This window comes from Tachyglossus aculeatus, chromosome 18, assembly GCF_015852505.1.
Source record: "Tachyglossus aculeatus isolate mTacAcu1 chromosome 18, mTacAcu1.pri, whole genome shotgun sequence".
In the NCBI taxonomy this organism is placed as follows: Eukaryota; Metazoa; Chordata; class Mammalia; order Monotremata; family Tachyglossidae; genus Tachyglossus; species Tachyglossus aculeatus.
The window spans coordinates 37,846,688-37,869,640 of record NC_052083.1 but is presented as its reverse complement, the minus strand read 5'-3'; the positions used below and the strand labels follow the sequence as shown (position 1 = coordinate 37,869,640).

The window sequence follows — 22,953 nt, the reverse complement described above, 5'->3', positions numbered from 1 at the left end:
ATATTTAATAAGACTAGCTCTCTAAGCAGTCCCCACAGCTCTTCGCTTACGCGGGGCCGCATTTTCCAACAGTATTTTCTTAATGCCAAGGTGATCTTTCATCTGAGAGGAGACTTTAGCCCTCATGGAACTCCCTTTAATGTTTTTATAAGGGCTGTTATCAAACCTAAAAGTGAAAATGAAAGTCAAAACAACCCAGGCAAGTCACTTGCTGTTATCTTTTGCAGCAGTCCCATGACAAGGAAGAGCCACAGTTTCTGGAGGAGGAATGATCCGATTTGACCTTACCCAGCTCCGTTCGGAGGGGGGTTTATTAACTGTTCTTGAGCCTGGGGAGCTCACCGTCAGTTCAGGGACACCAGTTGTTGGGAGAGGGCTAAGAATTAGAACAAGTTTGATTTGATACCGCCAAGTGTTATTGTCACTGCCTCCGCCTATCAGCTGGGTCTGACCTGGGGTATTTTCTCATTTCAGCCCTCTCGGGACTTTAGCAAAGTGTAAGTTTTGAGGATCTGAAATGCTGGACTTAGAAGCCACCTGACTTACCTGGGGGTCCCCTATGAATCCACAGGGTCTAATTTGAGAAGCAGCCTGGCCTAGTGGCTAGATTACAGACTTGGCAGTCAGAAGGAATTGGGCGCTACTTCTGGCTCTTCCATTTATCTGCTATGTGACCTTGGGCAGGTTACTTGGTCTGTGGTCGTGGGGTTCCACTCCTCTTTGGCTCCACTCGCCTATTCCTTTTAGAAGCCTGCAGAACTGATTCTTGCTCTGTGTCTCTTCCCTCTTCACACTGAATGTCTTTGCCTTGCTGGAGTGGCACTTACTGGTGATTTCCTCCCCTCCCGCCCGCCCAACCATCCTCCTATCCCTTCAGAAAAATGCATCCCCCCGAAATTCGGAAAAATTAGGATGAGTAAGGGGGCTGAGAAATGGAGAAGCAGTCTGGATTTTGGCTGCCAATCTGTAGCTACTCTTAAAACTCTCTCGAGCAAGCTATAGCCTGAGGTATCTCTCCCAGTACAGTGAAACACAGAAGAAAGGGAAAAGATGATGTCCCCAACTGAGTTTGTTGCTCCTCATTTTGTTTCAAGTTGACTCTCATGTCACGTTTCATGTGAATCTGTCTGATTCTTTTGGTTCATTCTCGAAGAAGAATTTTTCCTCTTCCTCTTCAGCAGTCCCTTTCGTTTTCTGCCCTCTCAGAACCTAACTTTCGGCTATTTTGGGGAGAATCTTTTGTTAGTCTCTGGCTATTCAGATTCTTTATTTCATTGCTTGGCCCTTCTTCCTTCAGTTTTGACCCTCATCCAGGTGTTTGTGGTCTCGTGGTTAGGTCAGAATTACTGGGTTCTGTTCCTATTCCTATACCTTTGGTCTATTTGGGAATCTTGAAGTCTCCAGGGGCCTTGTTCAGGATTCTTCAGGGCATATTGTGGTTGTTTTTTGGGGGAAGTGTTGTGAATGCTGAGCCTTGTTATTCCCTCTGTATTATTTTTCCTTTCCCGTTCGATGCTTCGGAGGAGTACCAAGCAGTCAAGGTGGCAGCTCTTTATTCTGTATTTCTGGTTTCATCTTCACACGAGAACATAGTCTTTCTTTCTTTTCATTCCTCCGTTCTCCAACCTCTCCTTCCCCGGCCATGGTGAGAAAGGATGTCGCTCTTCAGTTCCGTTTTTTTCCACATTCCCAGGTTCTCTTCTTGTCTCTTCTCTTCTAGAGGATAGGATTACCACATATTTATAGAAATATAAATATGTTTATAAAGCAAAGGACAATCTCCATGTATGACTAGTCCCGAATAGTAGTAGTAATTTTTAAAAAATTATATTTATTAAATGCATATGTTGTGGAGAGCACTGTGCTGAGCAGTGGGGGGCGAAAAGACCTAAGTGTAAACTTAGACACAGTTCCTGACTCCCAGGAGGCTCATCGTCAAAGTATGAGGTAGGGGGAGAGGGGACGGGGGACAGGCCCAAAGGAGGGGAGAAACAATAAAAACCCAAAAGCAATTATAAAAGAAAAAAAGGATTGGCAACACTATATGCAGTATGAGGGATAGGGCATGGTGACTAGAGGAGCACAGTTTCGGGCTCCTCGTGGCTCAGAGTTCAAGTCACAGCTGCAGCCACAGTCATAGTCACAGCGGCATTCGGAAAGGGAGAACGTATGCCACCATTCATTCATTCATTCAATCGTATTTATTGAGCCCTTACTGTGTGCAGAGCACTGTACTAACCACCACCTCACACCATCCCCCCTGGTTAGAAGAGGGGCCGGGGCCAGCTTGTGTATGTGTTTGTTTCACTCTGGCTGGAGGAGGATACAGTGGGAGCCCCTGCCTTCCTTCCTTTCTTTCATTCATTCATTCATTGTCGGATTTATTGAACACTTACTTTGTGCAGAAGCACTGTACTATGCGCTTGGGAGAGGACAGTACAACAACAAGCAGATCCTTTCTCTTGGACGGAGGAGGGGGTAGTGGAAATCCCCCGCTGGCCCACCCTGCCTGCACTGGCCACATCAATCAATCAATCAGTCGTATTTATTAAGTGCTTACTGTGTGCAGTGCACTGTACTAAGCGCTTGGGAAGTACAAGTTGGCAACATATAGAGACAGTCCCTACCCAACAGTGGGCTCACAGTCTAAAAGGGGGAGACAGACAACGAAACAAAACATATTAACAAAATAAAATAAATAGAATAAATATGTACAAATTAAATAGAGTAATAAATACGTACAAACGTATATACATTTATACAGGTGCTGTGGGGAGGGGAAGGAGATAAGGTGGGGGGATGGGGAGGGGAAGGAGGGGGAGAGAAAGGAGGGGGCTCAGTCTGGGAAGTTTTCGGGGGTGGGGGGACGACAAAATAGTGGCGCTACTCCATGATCATCCCGATTGAATCACCCGGCCTGACCAACAACCTGGGTCAGAGTGTCCATGCCTTTAGCCAGCCGTGCACATCTTAGGAACGTGTGTAGACGTAGAGAAGCAGCATGGCCTAGTGGAAAGAGCACAGCCTGGGAGCCAGAGGACCTGAGTTCTAATCCTGGCTCTGCCGTGTGTCTGCTGGGTGGCCTCGGACAAGTCACTTTACTTCTCCGTATCTCCTACTTAAACAGTGAACCCCAGATGGGTCAGCGACTGTATCCTTGTACTTCCCAAGCGCTTAGTACAGTGCTCTGCACACAGTAAGCGCTCAATAAATACGATTGATGATGATGATGATCCAACGTGATTGACTTGCTTCTGTCCCAGTGTTTAGAACGGTCCTTGGCCCTGAGTAAGTGCCAAACAAATACAATCATCATTATACGCATCTTGTGATGGACCTGCTTATTATGCATATCCCCCCTCTCTCTATAATCCCCTGCCCAAATTACTACTGCTTTTCTGATCTCACCCCAAAACACTGAAGATTTTTTTTAATATATTTAAAAAAATCTCCCATCTTGCCCTTCCTTTAGGATAATACCTCTGTTTATCCATTAGGGCTTCACACTTAATTTATTGCATATTCTTCCATGCTGCTGAAGCCATCTGTCTCCAATACAGAGTGTTAAATAGCCCGCAGGCCAATTGCCAGTTAAAAGGAGTTTTACAATTGTTTATAATGTATTTCATATGCCACTTGCACATTCACTTTTATCAGTACCACAGAAGAAACCTCTCACTACCAGTAGCCCCAGGCATTGTCAGTCAGGAGTGTCACTAATCAGGAACTTCTGTTGCTAAGGCTAAACAAAATGTTTATAATGTATTATAACTAGATAATATAACTAGATTATAACTAGATGTTTATAATGTATTATAACTAGCACACTAGCCCAATAGGAGACCGCCTTCCCTGTTCCCAAACTTCTTGCAAATTTTCTGTGAGGTCTTAAAGTTATTGACTTGACTACCAGTCCGCTGTTTCCCTTTTCTCCCTGTCATGAGGTTGTGGTGGTGTCGATAGAGGAAGGAAGATTAATGGTCTGATGTCACCAACAGCTCCCATACAGATGCCTCGTTGTTGTGTGGTTGCTCTTAGTTTGCATGTATTATGCCCCGTTTCTAATGGGGGAAACTGAGGCAAGGGGCTTACGCCCTCTCCTGTCCTCACACCCCACCTCCCCCTTGCTGTTCCAAGGTTCCCAGCAAATTGTAAATCGGAGCCAGTGCTCCGGATTGGTGAACTTGAGCTCTTTCCACTATCAGATGATCTTCAAAAAGAAATGAGGGGTTTCCATGGGTTCACGACAGAAGGGGTAGACACCCAATCTTGTGCCTTGCTCCGCAGAAAGCACCTACTAAGTAACCCCAACCAATGCCCAGCCCCCCTCTGCCACTGCTATAATGTGTTGAGACATTGGATCAATCAATCAGTCTCATGTATTGAGCACTTGCTATGTGCAGAGCACTCTACTAAGCACTTGGGAGAGTAATAATAATAGTAGTATTTGCTAAGCGCTTACTAGGTGCCAGTCACTGTACTAAGCGCTTGGGCTTATGTAAATAGATTGGGTTGAACACAGCCCCTGTCCTCCATGGGGCTCGCAGTTTTATTCCCCATTTTATAGACGAGGTAACAGGCCCAGAGAAGTGAAGTGTCTTGCCCAGGGTCACACAGCAGACGTGTCTTACTTACTGTATATATGTATATATATATATATATATGTATATATGTTTATATGCTGTAAATATGTATATGTGTTTGTACATATTACTCTATTTTACTTGTACATATCTGTTCTATTTATTTTATTTTGTTAGTATGTTTGGTTTAGTTCTCTGTCTCCACCTTTTAGACTGTGAGCCCACTGTTGGGTAGGGACTGTCTCTATATGTTGCCAATTTGTACTTCCCAAGCGCTTAGTACAGTGCTCTGCACATAGTAAGCGCTCAATAAATACGATTGATGATGATGAAGTAAGTGGCAGAGCCGGGATTAGAACCCAGGCCCTCCTGACTCCCAGGACTGTGCTCTATCCTATCCCTAGGCCACGTTGGTAGACATGTTCCCTGCCCACAGCGCAAGCACAGTTTAGAGGGGGAGACAGACATTAATCGAATAACCAATCAATCGTATTTATTGAGTGTTGATTGTGTGCCGAGCACTGTACTAAGCGCCTGGAAGAGGACACTACAACAGAGTCGGAAACACTTTCCAATGGAGCACCAGCCGGCTCCCTCCTCCCCGTCCCCTCCGCAAACCTCTTATTGGAAGGGGAAAGATGGGTCAGGTGAGGTGGCTGGTTTCTTTTTCAGGGCCGGGGGAATTGTATCAGGAGATGCCATTAAGTTATCAGTTTTAAAAATAGTAATGAAGTATCTTTTCCAGTTCCGGGGCGGATTATTTGTCCCTCTTTTGAATAAGGTTGTTTATCGGAGGCTGCCTTCAGCCGGAGACCAGTAACTCAACTCCGCACTCTGTGTTTGCTTCCATCACCCCGTGACTTTAGCAAGGTTTAGAGGGGGGAGGGCTGACCCAGGTTTCCTTCGCAATCCTCTTTGTCTGGTGCTCCGAGCAAAGACCAGTCGACTCTTTCTTTCACAAGTCCATCCTCCCGAATTCTTTTGGTACCCACCTTTAGAGTAAGAAGACAGTAATACGCCGCTCATTTGAAAAGAGAGATTTTGAAGTCCCTTCCTTGAGAGAGCCCATCTCCTGAAGAAGCAATTTCAGGAGGGCCTCCAGATTACCTTGAAAAATCCACTTGGGCCCCTGAGCACCGCTTCCAGGGGAATTCGCCTTCATTTTCTGTTAATTCCCGCGTTATCGGTTCCACCCGGACCACCGAGGCACGGCTTCTGCTCCTCACTGTGGGTTCTGAGCCCCACTCAGGGGCTACCACTGGAGTGAATGGCCTCAGTTGCTTTTCGGCGTGGGGCCTTAAGAAGGGGAGTCATAGATTGCTTTTATGCAGTTTTAAAAAATGCTATTTCATTCACTCTTTCGAATTTGAGTCAGTCAGTTGTATTTATTGAGCACTAACTATGTGCAAAGCACTGTACTACGCACTTGGGAGAATACGGTATAACAGTAGACACGCTGAAGCAGCATGGCTCAGTGGAAAGAGCTCGGGCTTTGGAGTCAGCGGTCATGGGTTCAAATGCTGACTCCGCCAATTGTCAGCTGTGTGACTTTGGGCAAGTCACTTCACTTTTCTGGGCCTCAGGTCCCTCATCTGTAAAATGGGGATTAAGACTGTGAGCCCCACGTGGGACAGCCTGATCACCTTGTATCCCCCCAGCGCTTAGAACAGTGCTTTGCACATAGTAAGCGCTTAACAAATACCATCATTATTATTATTAGAGGAGCAGTGTGGCTCAGTGGAGAAGAGCCTGGGCTTTGGAGTCAGAGGTCATGGGTTTGAATCCCGGCTCTGCCACATGTCTGCTGTGTGACCTTGGGCAAGCCGCTTAACTTCTCTGAGCCTCAGTTACCTCATCTGTAAAATGGGGATTAAGACTGTGAGCCCCATGTGGGACAACTTGATCACCTTGTATCCCCCCAGCGCTTAGAACAGTGCTCTGCACATAGTAAGCACTTAACAAATGCCATTATTATTATTATTATTATTATTATTATTATTAATAGACACATTCCCTGCCCACAAAGAACTTAAGTGCTTACTATGCGCCAGGCAATGTACTAAGTGCCAGGGTAGGTACAAGACAATCAGTTTGGACACAGTCCCTGTCCCATATGAGGTTCACAGTCTCAATCCCCATTTTACTGATGAGGTAACTGAGGCTCGGAGAAGTTATAAGTGATTTGCCCGAAGTCACACAGCAGACCAGTGGTGGAACTGGGATTAGGACCCAGGTTTTCTGACTCCCAGACTCACAGGATCCTTCCACAAGGACACACGTCTTCTCCTTAACTCCCTTAATACTTTAAAGGGAGTGTTACCAGTTCTGTCATTTTATTTGGCCAACTATCTTTGTTATTGGGCTGATCCTTATCCTTTTCAAAGGGAAAATGAAACTTTGCAAGTATTGGACAGATTTAATTGGCCCTCGGTTTTCTTGAATTAAAGTGGACAGGAAATGTGCCTGTCTGTTGTTATATTGTACTCTCCCAAGCACTTGGTACAGTGCTCTCCACACTGTAAGAGCTCAATAAATACGATGGACTGACTGACTGAAATCTGAAGTCCTTTAACGGGTCTTCTAACTTGCTTCTAAAATTGCTTATACTTGCATTCTGATCTTCATTGCCAGCAGGATTTTTATAAGGCCAAGATGAGTCTATTCCCTTATACTGTTTCTCCGGTGACTTTCCAGCAGCCTAATAAATTCAAAATTTCTCTTGCATAGTTTTTACTTCCTGTAACAGAACTCTTGTTTGTTTTGTTTCCGCCCCCCATCCTTTGTTCCTTAGGACAAAGTAGATTGCTCTTTTGAAAAAGCTGGAGACCATAGTTTGTCGGTCTCCTTGGCTTCTCTGCGACGGATGGCAACGTGTTTCTCCCAAACTGGCATTATCTGCCTCCCTCAGACGAGGCCCGTCTCTTTGCGTCGGGTGTAGCGGACCCCTGCCTCCTCCACTCCGTATGTCTCAAATCTCTGTGAGCTGCTTGTTACATAATATCTTTTGGAGTATTATTAGTTCTGACTTTTGGATGTGGGCCTGAAAAATCCTCTCCTCATTCTGCAGAAGTCCCCCAAGAATGTGCTAAAAACAGTTTGCTCACAAAAGACTGAGTTCAAACCTTGAAAAGCTTGCTGGAGGCGGCCCGAAATACTGAGAAATATCCGTTTTCAGGGGGCAAGCAGGCTTTTTGGTTAATCAGTTCTGCTAGGAACATGTAATTTGATGTGCAGACCCCTCCAAATAAGATTAATCTCTTTTATTCCTTTGTTCTTCCCTGACGAATCTCACCGCTTCTCATCGGCAACAGCTCAGCTAACGTCATGTTCTTCCCACACTTCTTTCTTTTTATGGTTATTAAACAGACTATGAGCTGAGACCCTTGAAATTGTCAGTTTTCTGTTCTCTGCTGTCATCTTTGGTTTTCCTTCCCAGCCTCCTCCTTTCTTTCCCGGCCCTTTCGCGATCCCCTCTCGGCCTTACTCCTTGGGTTAGTACAAGTACTAAAGCGCTTAGTACAGTGCTCTGCACGCAGTAAGCGCTCAATAAATACGATTGATTGACTGATGGATTGGGTTGTCCCCCTGCTTTGAGTTTGTCTGTGGGACAGGTCTCACTTCTTCATCTCCTCAAGACTCTTTCCCAACCTCCCGGCTCTGCCACTTGCCTGCTGCAGGACCTCGGGCAAGTCACTTTACCACTCTCTGCCTCATTCCCTCATCTGTAAAATGGGGATGAAGGCCATGATCCCCATATAGGACATAGACTGTGTCCAACCTGAGGAGCTTGTATCTGTCTCAGTGCTTAGTATGGGGCCTGGCACATAGTAAGCGGTTAACAAAAGTCACTTTTAAAAAAAGATAATTGCAAGGCCTGTGAAGCCAGCCCGTTTGACCCGTTCCCTATGGTGAGTTATGAGGAAAGCAGATTTTAATTGTTTTCTCCCTTCTGGGGTGGAAAGAAGGCATCCCGTCCCTGTTTGCAAGGTTAAGCGTGTGAAGCCCGGGGACATATTGAGCCGTGAAATCAATCAGTCAATCAGTGGCTTTTATTGAGCACCTAGCTGTGGGCAGAGCACTACTAAACTTTTGGGGAGAGTACAGTTAAGTAGAGTTGGTGAGCACTGATCCCTACCCCCAGGGAGTTTTCAGTCTAGTCGGGGAGATTGGCATTAAAATAAGGTTATGTATGTAAGTGTTTTGGGGTTTGGGACAACTTCATACAAAACATATGCGCATGCAACATAGTGTGATGTCATACGAAACAGTAGGAGGTCGGTAAATTTTTTTTTTCCCCTGCCTCAGGGTAGCCAAATGTTCTGAAGTCACCCCCTGATATTAGGGGTTTAAATGAAAACAAGTCCCACTCTACGCCTGAGGAATATAGTCTCAGCTGAAAGGAGGCACAGACGAGACCCACACTTGGGGGAGTTCTAATTCCAGACACCAGCCAGAGGAGTAAAACAAAACCAACAGGCTTAACTTCTCATTTTCTTCCATTTTACATTTTCCCTCAGATTAAGAAGTTCACACTTCCCCAGGGCATTAGGGAAACAGGGAAATGGATCTGGGTTGTGCTGTCATCCAAACTCCCCTTGGCGAAGCCCATCCCAAATCTTGAATTTGTTTTAAGAGCCCATTAATGTATTCCCGACTCTGCCTTTTTTCGGGGAACTTGGGTTTTGTCTCTTGCCTGGCAATTTTTAGCAATGTGGTTTTCAAATTTTCTTTAAATAAAGAAAATGCCTGTGGGATGAGCTCAGACTTCCAAGCTCAGACAGTTGTGATTCAAGGTAGAGAAGCGTGTGGGTTTTTTTTTTTCTCTGTCCTAGAATTGTATTTAGACAATAATTGTAAAATCGCTCATTTTCCTCCAAACATTTGGGACCGATAGATTTAGTGCCTTGGTGTATTCATTTTTGCCTTTCAGTTTCCTTTCTGTCTCATTCGTTAAATGTCTAAGGAAAAACTGTGAACTTGTTTGAACTGTTATGCTCTCCTTTGGTAGTGAAAGCATTTTTAATGATGGATGAATAATGCAGCTTTATGAAAAACGGATTTTTAAAGATCTGTGTGGAAAGGCAAGCGTGACAGTCTTAACAGTCCCTAGGGTTCAAATCTGCATTCATTCATTCATTCATTCATTCAATCGTATTTATTGAGCGCTTACTGTGTGCAGAGCACTGTACTAAGCGCTTGGGAAGTACAAGTTGGCAACACATAGAGACGGTCCCTACCCAACAGTGGGCTGACAGTCTAGAAGGGGGAGACAGACAACAAAACAAAACATGTGGTCAGGTGTCAAGTCATCAGAATAAATAGAAATAAAGCTAGATGCACGTCGACAAAATAAACAGAATAGTAAATATCTACAAGTGAAATAGAGTAATAAATGACCCTGGATTTCCTGTTTCCTTTTCCAGGGAACTGCTTGACAAAAAATGTTACTTTGGCTCAGAATTTCTGAAAAGTGTAATTGTTAATAAACTCTGTTAAGAGCCCCTGCGTATTTGGAAGTCTAGATTCATAGCTCTTTTGAAGGTTTAATGCATGAATCAAGTCCCTGACTCATTGCTCCGTCTCAGTGGAAATGAGGTTTGGGCTACTCTTTCCAATCTTAGTGCTTAGTACAGTGTTCTGCACATAGCATGCAGTTGATAAAAACGCTTGATTGATTGACCCGAGAGCAATACTGTTGTGCCATTGATACAGTATTAGAGCCCTCGCAGTTAAAGATACAGCATGGCCCAGTGGATGGAACACGGGCATAGGAGTTAGAAGGACCTGGGTTCTAATCTTGTTAATTCAGGGGATTTATCGAGCGCTGACTGGGGACTGTACTAAACGCTGGGTTCTGTAGCAGCCTAGCCTGCTCCCCATGGCAGTGTGGGGGTGTCTCTGGCCAGCCAGAAGTTTTGAGGGGTTCCTTAGAGGGGTTTCTAAGTCCATATCCAGAGGAAACTTATCCTCTTTCAGGCATCTGATGGGGGAAGGAAACCTGGAAATTCATTCATTCAATCGTATTTATTGAGCGCTTACTGTGTGCGGAGCACTGTACTAAGCACTTGCAAAATACAAGTTGGCAACATATAGAGACGCCAAGACTATTCAAGAAGCAGCGTGGCGTAGTGGCTAGAACTCGGCCCTTCCAGACTGTGAGCCCCCTTCTAGGCTGTGAGCCCGCTGTTGGGTAGGGACCGTCTCTATATGTTGCCAAATTGGACTTCCCAAGTGCTTAGTACAGTGCTCTGCACACAGTAAGAGCTCAATAAATACGATTGAATGAATGAGTGAATGGGAGTCAGAAGGTCATTGGTTCTAATCCTGCCTCCACCACTTGTCTGCTGGGTGACCTTGGGCAAGTCACTTCTCTGTGCCTCAGTTACCTCATCTATAAAATGGGGAGTCTGTGAGCCCCACAGGGGACAGGGCCTGTATCCAACTTGATTTGCTTGTAGCCACCCCAGTGCTTAGTGCAGTGCCTGGCACGTAGTAAGCTCTTAACAAATACCATCATTATTATTAGCAATTTACCTGTCTGTCTCCCCCTTTAGATGAGAGATGAGCTCGTGTTATAATCTCCCAAGGGTACAGTAATTAAGCTTGTTATGGGCCAGCAATGTGGCTCCTAATTCCGTTGTGGTGTACTCTTCCAAGCGCTTAGTACAGCACTCTGCACACAGTAAGCACTCAGTAAATACCATTGATTGACTGAGGTCCTCAAATGATTTTAGCCTGAAGTCGCCATGATCTAAACTGCACTGAGCCCTTGCTTGGATTTCGCTTGGGAGAACTGACGGAGGAGCACTGGGGAATCAAACAAGGGAAAATATATTTGTGTTTGTTTCTGTTTCCCATTGCCTAAAAGTCCCCATGTTTTTGTCTTGTAGGTTCATGGGGGTTTGTGTACATCAAGGACAATTGCACGCTCTCACAGAGGTAAGAATCCAAGAAGGGTTTTGAAGGCACTGCTCTTTGGCTTTTTTTTTTTCCTCGAGCACAGTTTACGGCGCAATATTTGACTCTCAGATCTCCTATATTCGGACACCCTTAATATAGGTGGGGGTTTGTGCTGAAACATTGGTGCTACTGTTCTCCAAAAATGGGGGACACTGGATCACACCATGAGCTTAGACCTTGGAAAAGGCCCCATCTAAGTTAAGGCCTTTCCTTTCCCCCTCGACCGATGCTCCTCTCCGGTGAACCAACTGAGCAGGCCAGGTTGCAGCATTGAAACTACTGAAATATTCACCCTTTCATTCAACCTTCCCTCCCAACCCCCCAGCACTTCTCTCCATATCTGTAATTAATCTATTTCTATTAATGTCTGTCTCCCCCTCTAGACTGTAAGCTCTTCGTGGGCAGGGAACGCAACTCCGTTGGGCCGTACTCTCCCAGGTGCTTAGGACAGTGCCCTACACTGGGTAAGCGCTCAATTAATACGATTGATTGAATATTCCTTCCCTGGGGCAGCTCAGAGTGTCAGGCATCCCTGTTGGGGTTTTGTGTGTGATCTATTTCCTGGCACTGCTCCCAGTATGTGCCAGTGACCCGCTTCTTCCGTCAATCCGGGTTCAAATCCCTCTGTTGCAGTGAACTCTCAGCACGTGCTTGTTGACTTAATGGCTGGCTTCTTTCGAAAGCAAGGTTTCTGTGGAAACTTTCCGTCTCCCTCAAAGAATCCCTGTGGGGAAGTTTAAAAAAAAAAAAAAGAAAAACTTGTGTCCATAGGGATGACCTCAGTTTATGCCTACTGTCTCCCTGATTAGATTACAGCATCCCTGAAGGCAGAAATCACCTCTGGGGCCATCCGGTTAAGCTCCCCAAGGACCCATCATCATCATCATCAATCGTATTTATTGAGCGCTTACTGTGTGCAGAGCAATGTACTAAGCGCTTGGGAAGTACAAGTTGGCAACATATAGAGACAGTCCCTACCCAGCAGTGGGCTCACAGTCTAAAAGGGGGAGACAGAGAACAAAACCAAACATACTAACAAAATAAAATAAATAGAATAGATATGTACAAGTAAAATAAATAAATAAATATTTATTTATTTATTATTATTTATTTATTTAGCAGCCCAGTGTTGTGCTCTCCACACCATGGGGATTGATACGGGCATTGGTTTCTTCTGACAACCTAGGCACGTGGGTCTGGGTCTGGAAGAAGGAGAAATTGGAAGGGTAAACTGGAGAGACTGTCGACTCTTATCGCATTGCCATGATAATTTGACCCCTGACCCCCAGTCCCTGGTGGGAGAGGGGGCTTTAGAGCAGGTCAGACGACCCCAGAGACCCGAACGATCTAGCCCTGCCTAGTGAAAAGCCTCAAGCCCGGATGAGTTTTCTGTCTTGTGTGGCAGTGGAAGGCCCCCGGCCTGGGTTTTTGTCATTTCTCCACTTGTTTCCTCCACCTTCTGTCGTGACCTAGCAAAATTACACGTGGTAAGTACCAATAACGGCAGGGTTGCTTTTGGGAAGCGTGCCTCCATCTTTAATAGTTCATTCAGGCCATTCACTTCGTGCCGCGTTCTCCGTTTGGGAACTCCGGGTCTTCGAAGCAGTTGTTTTTCATTGTAAATTGGCCCGGTGATCAAAGCCCTAGTAATCATTTCAGTTGCCGCTCCATGCCCAGAATTTAGTGGATTTGGAACGTCAGTGTAAAGCTTAAATGGCCCGGTTAACATGCTGCTTCACAACAGTCTGGTTTTTGCCAGTGTGCGAAACGTGAAAGTCAGGGAACCGGCTAAAGGAGTGAGTAGAGGTAGAAGGATTTGGTGCTGATGAACTTATCTGTGCAGGAGCCATTTCTGAGGAGAAATGCATGATTGTTCTCCAACTTTTCCAAGGTGTATGTTCAATTTCCGAAGCCCCAGACGTGTGTATGCGAGAAATCGGTGAAAATTTCACCACCTGAGTCTGGCTGGACGATTTTCGTAGTTTTCATATCTTCCTTTTTAAATGCAGCGTTTCCTCTTTGGATCTCATTCCACAGGCGGCCGAATAGGATTTGATTCCCGGGCCATTCACAGGTGGAAAATACATTTCCCTCCATTCCCCACTTACCCATAGTGCAAAAGCACTGTAAAAACCCAGAACCATTCCAGACAGGAGGCCGCTCAGATTTTCAGAGAGCTCCACAGACTCCCTTTCTGATTGTTTCTGCACAAGCTTTGAGTTTGTTAATGAATTTGCCAGAAGCTCTGACTTCACCCCAGATCCCAGCTTGCTGTGTGTCAGATATATAAAAAACTGTAATCAGTCATCTGCACTTTAAGCCCTCCTGCTTTTCATGTTGACTTTAAGTCCCAAATACCTATTGTCTGTTGCTAGGAACTTTTACAAAAGTCACTACCAAAAGCAGTTGGCGCTTAGGGGAGTGGATTTGTTTCTTATCGATAAATGATAATAATAATAATAATGATGGCATTTATTAAGCGCTTACTATTCGCAAAGCACTGTTCTAAACACTGGGGAGTTTACAAGGTGATCAGGTTGTCCCATGGGGGCTCACAGTCTTCATCCCCATTTTACAGATGAGGGAACTGAGGCCCAGAGAAGTGAAGTGACTTGCCCAAAGTCACACAGCTGACAGTTGGCAGAGCGGGGATTTGAACCCATGAACTCTGACTCCAAAGCCCATGCTCTTTCCAGTGAGCCACGCTGCTTGCCTGTAAAAATGGTGTGTCTCTCACTCCTTAATTAAGAATTGTGTATGTTAGCTTTTTTGGGTGGGGGGACATTTTAAAATTTTTATTTATTAATTTACTTAATGTTGCAAGAGCCCTCACCCTCTGCAGGATGTCGAACAAGGGATTTTCTGCTGTTCTGGCGTTCAAAGGGTAGTGATTCCTCTTGGTACCAACTTCAACAATATCCCAAAGTTTCTGTATCAGAAGTGCCCGGAGCAGTCATTCATTCAATTGTATTTATTGAGCGCTTACCATGTGCAGAGCACTGTGCAGAGCGCTTGGGAGAGTAGAATGTAACAGGAAGCCTGTCTGCTTGTTTTGTTGTATGTCTCCCCCTTCTAGACTGTGAGCCCGTTGTTGGGTAGGGACCGTCTCCATATGTTGCCGATTTGTACTTCCCAAGCGCTTAGTACAGTGCTCTGCACACAGTAAGCGCTCAATAAATACAATTGAATGAATGATAGGAAACAGACACATTCCTGCCCACAACGAGCTCGAACTTAATAGAGCAAATGAAGTAGTATTTATATATATATATATATATATATATATATATATATATATATATATATATATATCTACAGGGCAGAAGGGACTGGTGTTCACATACTGGTCATTTCCGTGACCCCTCCATACGTGACCCCTCCATACGTGGCTAAAGCTAATCTTTGAATGACCTTTTTGTATTCCCAAAATGCATACATCAAAGGCCAGCAGTAAAAGTTCCTGCCGGAGACTATTTGATTTTGTTCACAGTGATAAAAGCTAATAACTTCCTTGATTATAGGGAAGCCTCAAGGCCACACCTATCTTGGAATACAATTCCTTAAATAGGCAGATGAATAAGCACCCTTATTCGAAAGAATTTCTCTCACAGGGTAACAATACCCTGGACTGTTCCAAGCGGGAAACCGTCAATTGCAGTTGCTAGTAAGTTTGAGCCTACCGTTCTGGTAGCCCTACCTCAGGGGGAGGTTGAGGAGAGTTTGAATTAGCTTTGAGAAGAGTTTGAATTTGAATTAGCAGTGAATTAAGTTTGAATTAGCATTCATGTGCTGGAATGCTGGTGTTTTGGAGAGGCGGCCAGAGGAAACCGTCAAGGCCGGTATGCAAACCTGCGAGGCTGTAGTTTGAGTTGGCCAGACAGGCTGGCAGGGTTTTTCCAGAATAATAACTTTGGTATTAAGCGCTTACTATGTGGCTTTGGTATTAAGCGCTTACTATGTGGCAGGCACCGTACTAAACACCGGGGTGGATACGAGCTAAACAGGTCGGACACAGTCCCTGTCCCGCATGGAGTTCACAGTCTTAATCCTCACTTTACCGATGAGGTGACTGAGACCCAGAGAAGTGAAGTGACTCACCCAAGGTCACACAGCAGACAGGTGGAGGAGCTGGGAGTCAGGTCCATGCACTAGGCCATGTTGCTTCTCACAGTAAGGCCTTTGACTTGCCTGGGAGGTTTGCTCTTAGATCGGCAGGCTGTTTGCACATCTGTTTTGCAGGAGAAGCAGCGTGGCTCATTGGAAAGAGCACGGGCTTTGGAGTCAGAGGTCATGGGTTCGAATCCCGGCTCCACCACATGTCTGCTGTGTGACCTTGGACAAGTCACTTAACTTCTCTGAGCCTCAGTTCCCTCATCTGTAAAATGGGGATTAAGACTGTGAGCCCCACGTGGGACAACTTGATCACCTTGTATCCCCCCCAGCGCTTAGAACAGTGCTCTGCACATAGTAAGCGCTTAACAAATGCCATCATTATTATTATTATTATAGTCTCTGGATGTGACGTGTGAGGCCGGTGATGGGCCAGTCCCCCAATCCTCCCTGATCGGCTCTTGACCTCGTCTAGAGACCATGATCGATTTAATTTCTACTCCTCCTCCTTTCATGTCAGCTGTTTTGGAAGACCGTTCCTTGGCCGTCGGGTAGGCCGCGTGGACCTCTAAGTCAGAGGAGCTGGGTTCTAATCCCAGCTCCACCACTCTTGGGCAGGGAACGTGTCTACCAACTCTGTTGAACTGAACTCTTGAAAACGCTTAGTATAATGCTCTGCACACAGTAAGTGCTCAATAGATACCATCTACTGCCTGCCTTGTGACATTGGGCAAGTTGCTTAACTTGCCTGTGCCTCAGTTTTCTCATCTATAAAAGGGGGATTAAATCCTACTCCCTTCTCCATATGGGATGAAGACTGTGTCCAACCTGATTATCTGGTATCCACCCAAACAGTTAGTACAGTGCTGGGCACATATTAAGTGCTTATTGGCAAACACCTTAATTATTATTAAAGACAGGACTCAGTCGATGCCATTATTATTATTGCCACCAACACTTGGAGCTTGGCTCAGTGGAAGGGGCACGGGCTTTGCAGTCAGAGGTCCTGGATTCAAATCCCGGCTCTGCCACTTAGCTGTGTGACTTTGGGCAAGTCACTTCACTTGTCTGGGCCTCAGTTACCTCATCTGTAAAACGCGGATGAAGACTGAGCCCTATGCAGGACCAGGGACTGTGTCCAACCCAGTTTGGTTGTAAGCACCCCAACACTTAGTGCAGTGCCTGACACCTAGTAATCACTTAAGAAATATCATTATTATTATTATTTTTAACATGCTTGGCACATAGTAAGCGCTTAAAAAATACCCTAAAAGAGAACGGAATGCTGATTATTTGTTTTTTAATTCAGTTAGCTTCTAATATAGGTGGAGAAGGCCAGTTTAAAAGAGATGCTTGGATGGATAATTATTTACAAGACCGATACTCTACTTAAAAAAAATGAAAGAAGGTTCTACAGTTTGGTCTCAACAAAGCCATTTTCCAGTTACAATAAGGGAATGGCCACCTTTTTGAGTCAGAAACTCTCTCGCCAACACAGAGTACAAATGTAAGACAATCGTTCAGCCGGGTGCTTTCCATCCACCTTCAGGGCAACTTTAGATGCAAAGAACACATCTCCAGTGACTTGCGGCTTCTTCTCATATTTATAGAGGATTACCACTGAACGACCTTCTGTCTTTAATAAGGATCTGGTCTGTGTTATAGTGTGGTTTAAACCTACACAGTTCTGCCCTTCGGTAACTTCAGACGGAGACTTTAGGTGGTGATTCAGAGGGTGCGTTTTAAAGCAGTCTTGCAAAAAGCCAGCAGTTTTATGCTGGGTGAGAGGTAAGGAATGGTGCTATCTTTTTACTAGGTCAGAGCAGGCCTTCAAAGGGTTCTGGTGAGCTAGGAATACTTTATTCTTCTCTGGCAAGCTAGAGGTAGAGTAAAACCTCTCAAGTTCTGACTTGTTCTGGTTATTGCTCTCCTAGACCGTCAAGAAAAGCAGTGTGGCCTAGTGGATAGAACACGGGCCTAGGAGTAAGAGGGTTTTACTCCCGGCTACTCCACTTAGCTGCTGTGTGACCTTGGGCAGTTAACTTCTCTGTACCTCAGTTCCCTCATCTACAAAACAGGGATTCAGTAGCTATCGTCTTTCCTTCGACTGTGAACCCCATGTGGAGTCTGATTGTCTTGCATTTACCCCAGCATTTGCTATGCTGTTGGCACATAGTAAGTGCTTAACAAATATCACAATTATTATTATCGTTAATCCCGTTGCCGCCACTGGAAGCCGAGTAGTGGGCTGAGTGAATCATTGGTATGATACAGTTAATGGCAATGCTCCCAATTTTTTGTTTTTCTCCAAAACACTTTCTAAAGGAGTAGATAGCCCAGAAAATCCAAGTGCTCTTCTCTGCACTCGTGGGGAAACATGTAAACGCACAGACCATCGTTCTCCTTAAATTGGTTCGCTTGAGAATTCCGTGCCTTCCGTGGATATTCAGAAGAGCAAAGGGGAAGGAAACTTGTCTTGCCTCCAAATCACTCTGCATACTTTCTCCCCCCGAACGCCCCAGTTGACAAGACGCACGATGACGAAATCAACTCCCCGGGTAAAGTAACAAAACTCGTCCATTATTTGTGTGGAGTGACTGCCAACCTCAGATTCCTGTTTCCAAGGTGAACCTTAACGGGATGGTGGTTGTTGTTGTTGTTGTTCCCGCTGTTGGTTTGCAAGTGTTTGGCCCCTCCACAGGCTGAGACGGATCAGACAGAACCGGCTACAGTGTGGCGCCTCGGTTCATTTCACCGCTGGGATATGCCATTCAGTACATTTGGGTTTTCGCCTGGCCGGTGTGGAAAGCTTCAGGTTACTTTTGTAAGCTCATTTTTGGCACCTACTTTGGCTCTGGGGTTAGGCGGACTCTGTGCATTTTTTTGTGTGGTAGTGTTTAATCCAAGCATTTTATTCCAAAATCTCTGGAGAAATTGAGACGCATGTTTCCCCGGGATATTTTTAGTAACTCCCCAAGCAGTTTGAGGAAACAGGAATCTGGTAGTCCATCCCTCCGGATAATGGAAGAGTTCTGTCACTTTCTCCAAGGAGGCGGCTGCGTCCGTCGCGTAGCGGGTTACAGAAACGACACCTTTCTCAGATGACTGTCATCGGTGAAATTCCTGAAATCAAATGCTAAGTCGCATCTCCTTTGTTTGGAAGGAAATGATTCTTCGTTTGCCTGTGACCCTGCTCTGGAAACCCAGCAGCACGGAATGTGCGAGGAAGATCCTCTCCGTCAAACCAGAGTAGTCTGACTTCAGGGAGAGAGGGCTTGCCTCTTGCTAGGTTATTTCAGTTGCTCAGTTGACTGCGAACTTGGACGGGGGGGAAGTGGTGGAACAGCAGAAATATTTAGACATTTCCTTTAAGGGTGTCTAGCTCACTGAGCTCCAGGCCCGCTTTGGACCAGCCAAAACTGTCCGTCAGTTCACTCTGCCGAGCTGTCCTGCTTCTATTAAATGGTTTGCTTTAAACATAGAGTTTCCTTTGAGAGAGAGCTTCTCTCCTCCTGGAAAGTGATGCATTTGGCTAATGGAGGCCAGACACCACCTCCCCTTGCGTGCATTGTGGAGCGAGAAGCAGCGTGGCTCAGTGGAAAGAGCAGGGACTTTGGAGTCAGAGGTCATGGGTTCAAATCCCGGCTCCGCCAACTGTCAGCTGGGTGACTTTGGGCAAGTCACTTGACTTCTCTGGGCCTCAGTTCCCTCATCTGGAAAATGGGGAGTAAAAGTGTGAGCCCCCTGTGAGGCAACCTGATCACCTTGTAACCTCCCCAGCACTTAGAACAGTGCTTTGCACATAGTAAGCACTTAATAAGTGCCATTATTACTATTATTGTGGTGCTTGGGACTTACAGATGAATGGGACTGTCTTGCTGGAAAAACTTATTCAAGATGTTACTGAAAACCATAATGTTACCCCCACAATCTACAAGTTCCTGGGGACAGGAGGAAGGGAGACCATTCTTAACAAGAGCAGTACCCTTATCTGGTTTCATTTCTTCACCTCCCCGTTGCTACACGGTTTTACAGTCTTGAGCAAAAAGCCATTCCTTCCTGGGTTTCCTTATTCAGGAGTTTCCATATTTCCGAACAGAATGTGTAATCTTGGCGATCCTGCTGAATCTGGACACTGCTTCCCTCTTCGGGGGTTCCTGTTTAAGAATTCTGTGTTTTCCCTGAAAAAGGAAGAGAAAAATGGAAGAGAAAAAGCTGGGTTGTAGATCATTTTATACTGGGCCCCGGCGTCCCCAGAAGCTGCAACCCGGTGTCACATAGCAACCAGCTCATTCCGGATTTTATTTTTAATTTTCTGCTCAAAAGAGAGTTTTCCCTGTCAACACATATCCGAACAGAGCCGGAAAGAGAAGTCCCCTTTTGTAGACCCGGGGCACGGTTTTCCGGGTGGCTCGCCTCAGCCAGGAGGACTCTTTATTTTTCTCCGCTGCCATTCTTCGGGCCTTCCGTTCAAAGAGAAGTCACTTTTCATCTGAGCCTTATCTTTTGAGGAGAGCATGGTTTTCAGTTCATAAGGTCACCGAATCCTTCGGTTTGAAAAGCAACAGTGTGCACCTAGAAGATTTACCGTTAAGGTTATTGCAACACATCCATGGGCTAAGGCAAACAGACGTGTAGTAATTGGCCAGCTCTTAAAGACAAACTTGATATTTGAAACAAGGGCTTGCTTGTTTCTCCTCGTGTCTGCAGGGATTGAACAAAATGCAGATTGCCCTTCTATCAGTAGCTCACTAACTTTCCATAGGAGAGCAGGTCTCACATGCCAGGTTTACATTTTGTGTACGTTTCCCGTCTGAGCTTCTCCGATCCTCTGCCGTTTCTTCGTCGTTGCTGTGATTCTTTAGCTAGCAGGAATAAAATAAAGAACAGGAATAGCCACTGGGGTCAAAAGTTGCGTGGTGGGTTTAAAAAATCAAGAGGAAAATTAATGGTTTGGGGAGAATTTTTCAGTGTCCTTCCCCCTTCAGTCGCTGAGGGCAGAGCGGGAGGCGGGAGAGTAGATACAAGTTAATCAGGTTGGACACAGGCCCTGTCCCACATAGGGCTCACAGTCCTAATCCCCATTTTAAAGATGAGGTAACTGAGGCACAGAGCACAGCCCTGGGGATCAGAAAGTCATGGATTCAAATTTCGGCTCTGCCACTTGTCTGCCGTGTGACCCTGGGCGAATCACTTCACTCCTCCATGCCTCCGTTACCTTGTCCGTAAAATCATCATCATCATCAATCGTATTTATTGAGTGCTTACTGTGTGCAGAGCACTGTACTAAGCGCTTGGGAAGTACATATACCATTGAGACCGTGAGCCCCACACAGGGGAGAGACTGTGTCCAACTTGATTTGCTGGTATCCACCTCAGCCCCTAGTACAGCGCCTGGCACACAGTAAGCGCTTAACAGATATCATCATTTTTATTATCATTACTATTAAGTGACGTGCTGCCTGTGAGGTGGTGTGAACTTGCCTAAGGTCACACAGCAGACAAGTACATCAGTTTGCATCTGTACATTAACCGGCGTTTTTAGTTATTCTGCTGTGGCCTTCTTCATACTTTCATTTGTAAATGGGTTGGGGTTTTTTTTGCGTCTGTCTCTCCTCGTTAAACTCATGGAGGGCAGGGACGCTTAATGAAGCAGCGTGGCTCAATGGAAAGAGTAAGGGCTTGGTTTTAATCCCGGCTCCGCCACTTGTCAGCTGTGTGACTTTGGGCAAGTCACTTAACTTCTCTGGGCCTCAGTTACCTCATCTGTAAAAGGGGATTAAGACTGTGAGCCCCACGTGGGACAACCTGATCACCTTATATCCCCCCCAGCGCTTAGAACAGTGCTCGGCACATGGTAAGCACTTAACAAATTGGATACAGGCCCTGTCCCACATAGGGCCCACAGTCCTAATCCCCATTTTACAGATGAGGTAACCGAGGCACGGAGCACAGCCCTGGGAATCAGAAGGTCATCATTAATATGATCATTATTATTAATGCAGCGCTCATACCTGGTAGGCGCACAGTATGTGCCATCAATCGAGGAAGCCAGGCTTATTCGAAAAAAACGATCCAGTATTTGACGCTCGAAGACTTTCTGGCGCAGAAAGAAATCATCCTTATTCTAGGTGAGAGCCCAGCTGTCCAGTGTAACACAATTTAAGGAAGAGGGGTGTTAATGGCATCCCGTTAGATTTTTTTTTTTTTAAGTTTGAAAAGTCGTAACAAGTCAACGCAATTTTGGGTTTGAGCCTTCTATTTGTAGCTCCTGTTCTCCTTTGTTTCAGCTAGAAATTTTAAGGTTGGCTCCATCTGTTAGCACCACACCCACTCTTCATTCAGCTCGCAGAAAGCGGTCCTCTGAAATCATCAATCTTTAAAAATGACTCTGGCCCCCGAAAAAGTAGCCCAGTAGGACCCGGCAGGATGTTCGGCCCGATGCGGTCGTTACTTCGGACGTGGAAATGGACATGGGCTCTTTTCACCTTCCCCTGCACCCCTACCCCCCGGTACGTCCCTCTCAAGACCACCCCTCTTAAACCTCTGTACCGAGACCACGCATTAATAATAATAATAATAATGATGGCATTTGTTAAGCGCTTACTATGTGCAAAGCGCTGTTCTAAGCGCTGGGGGAATACAAGGTGATCAGGTTGTCCCACGTGGGGCTCACAATCTTAATCCCCATTTTAAAGATGAGGTAACTGAAGCCCAGAGAAGTTAAGTGATTTGCCCAAGGTCACACAGCTGACAATTGGCAGAGCCGGGATTTGAACCCAAGGTCTCTGACTCCCAAGCCCGTGCTCTTTCCATTAAGCCACGCTGCTTCTTCACCACACTGGGCAGTGGATTGGAGCTCACGCCGCTCCCCTTCGTCTCACGCCCCCCTGCTCAAGTGCGACACCAACGTGGTCGTCTTTTTAGTCCGTCTCTCCACTTGCCCGTGAAGGAGGAGGAGAAGCTAAGCCCAAAAGAGCAGTCGTAATAATCATTATCATAATCACAATACTTTTGGTATTTGGGAAGCACCTACTATGTGCAGAGCACTGTTCTAAGTGCTGGGGAGGATACCAGGTGATCAGGTTGTCCCATGTGGGCCTGTCCCCTGTGGGGTTTCATCGGCCTTGAGCTCCAAAGCACCAATGGCATGCCTGTCCTACTTCATTTAGATTATTTTCCTAGGGAACCAAATATTTTTGTAAATTATTTAAAACAAAAATTACACACACACACACAATCCCACTTCCTCAGAGGTGACATCAGAATCCAGATATAGCTTGGACTGTCCTCAAGCCAA

At 45.6% G+C, this 22,953-nt stretch overlaps 1 protein-coding gene across 1 annotated transcript in view; it reads left to right on the top strand.

Moving 5' to 3' along the window:
- TESK2 (testis associated actin remodelling kinase 2) overlaps positions 1-22,953 on the top strand; it is an 81,408-nt gene that overhangs the window by 32,932 nt on the left and 25,523 nt on the right. The window contains 1 exon segment of the mRNA XM_038760139.1: positions 11,474-11,522. Within this exon segment, the coding sequence (XP_038616067.1) occupies positions 11,474-11,522 (49 nt within the window).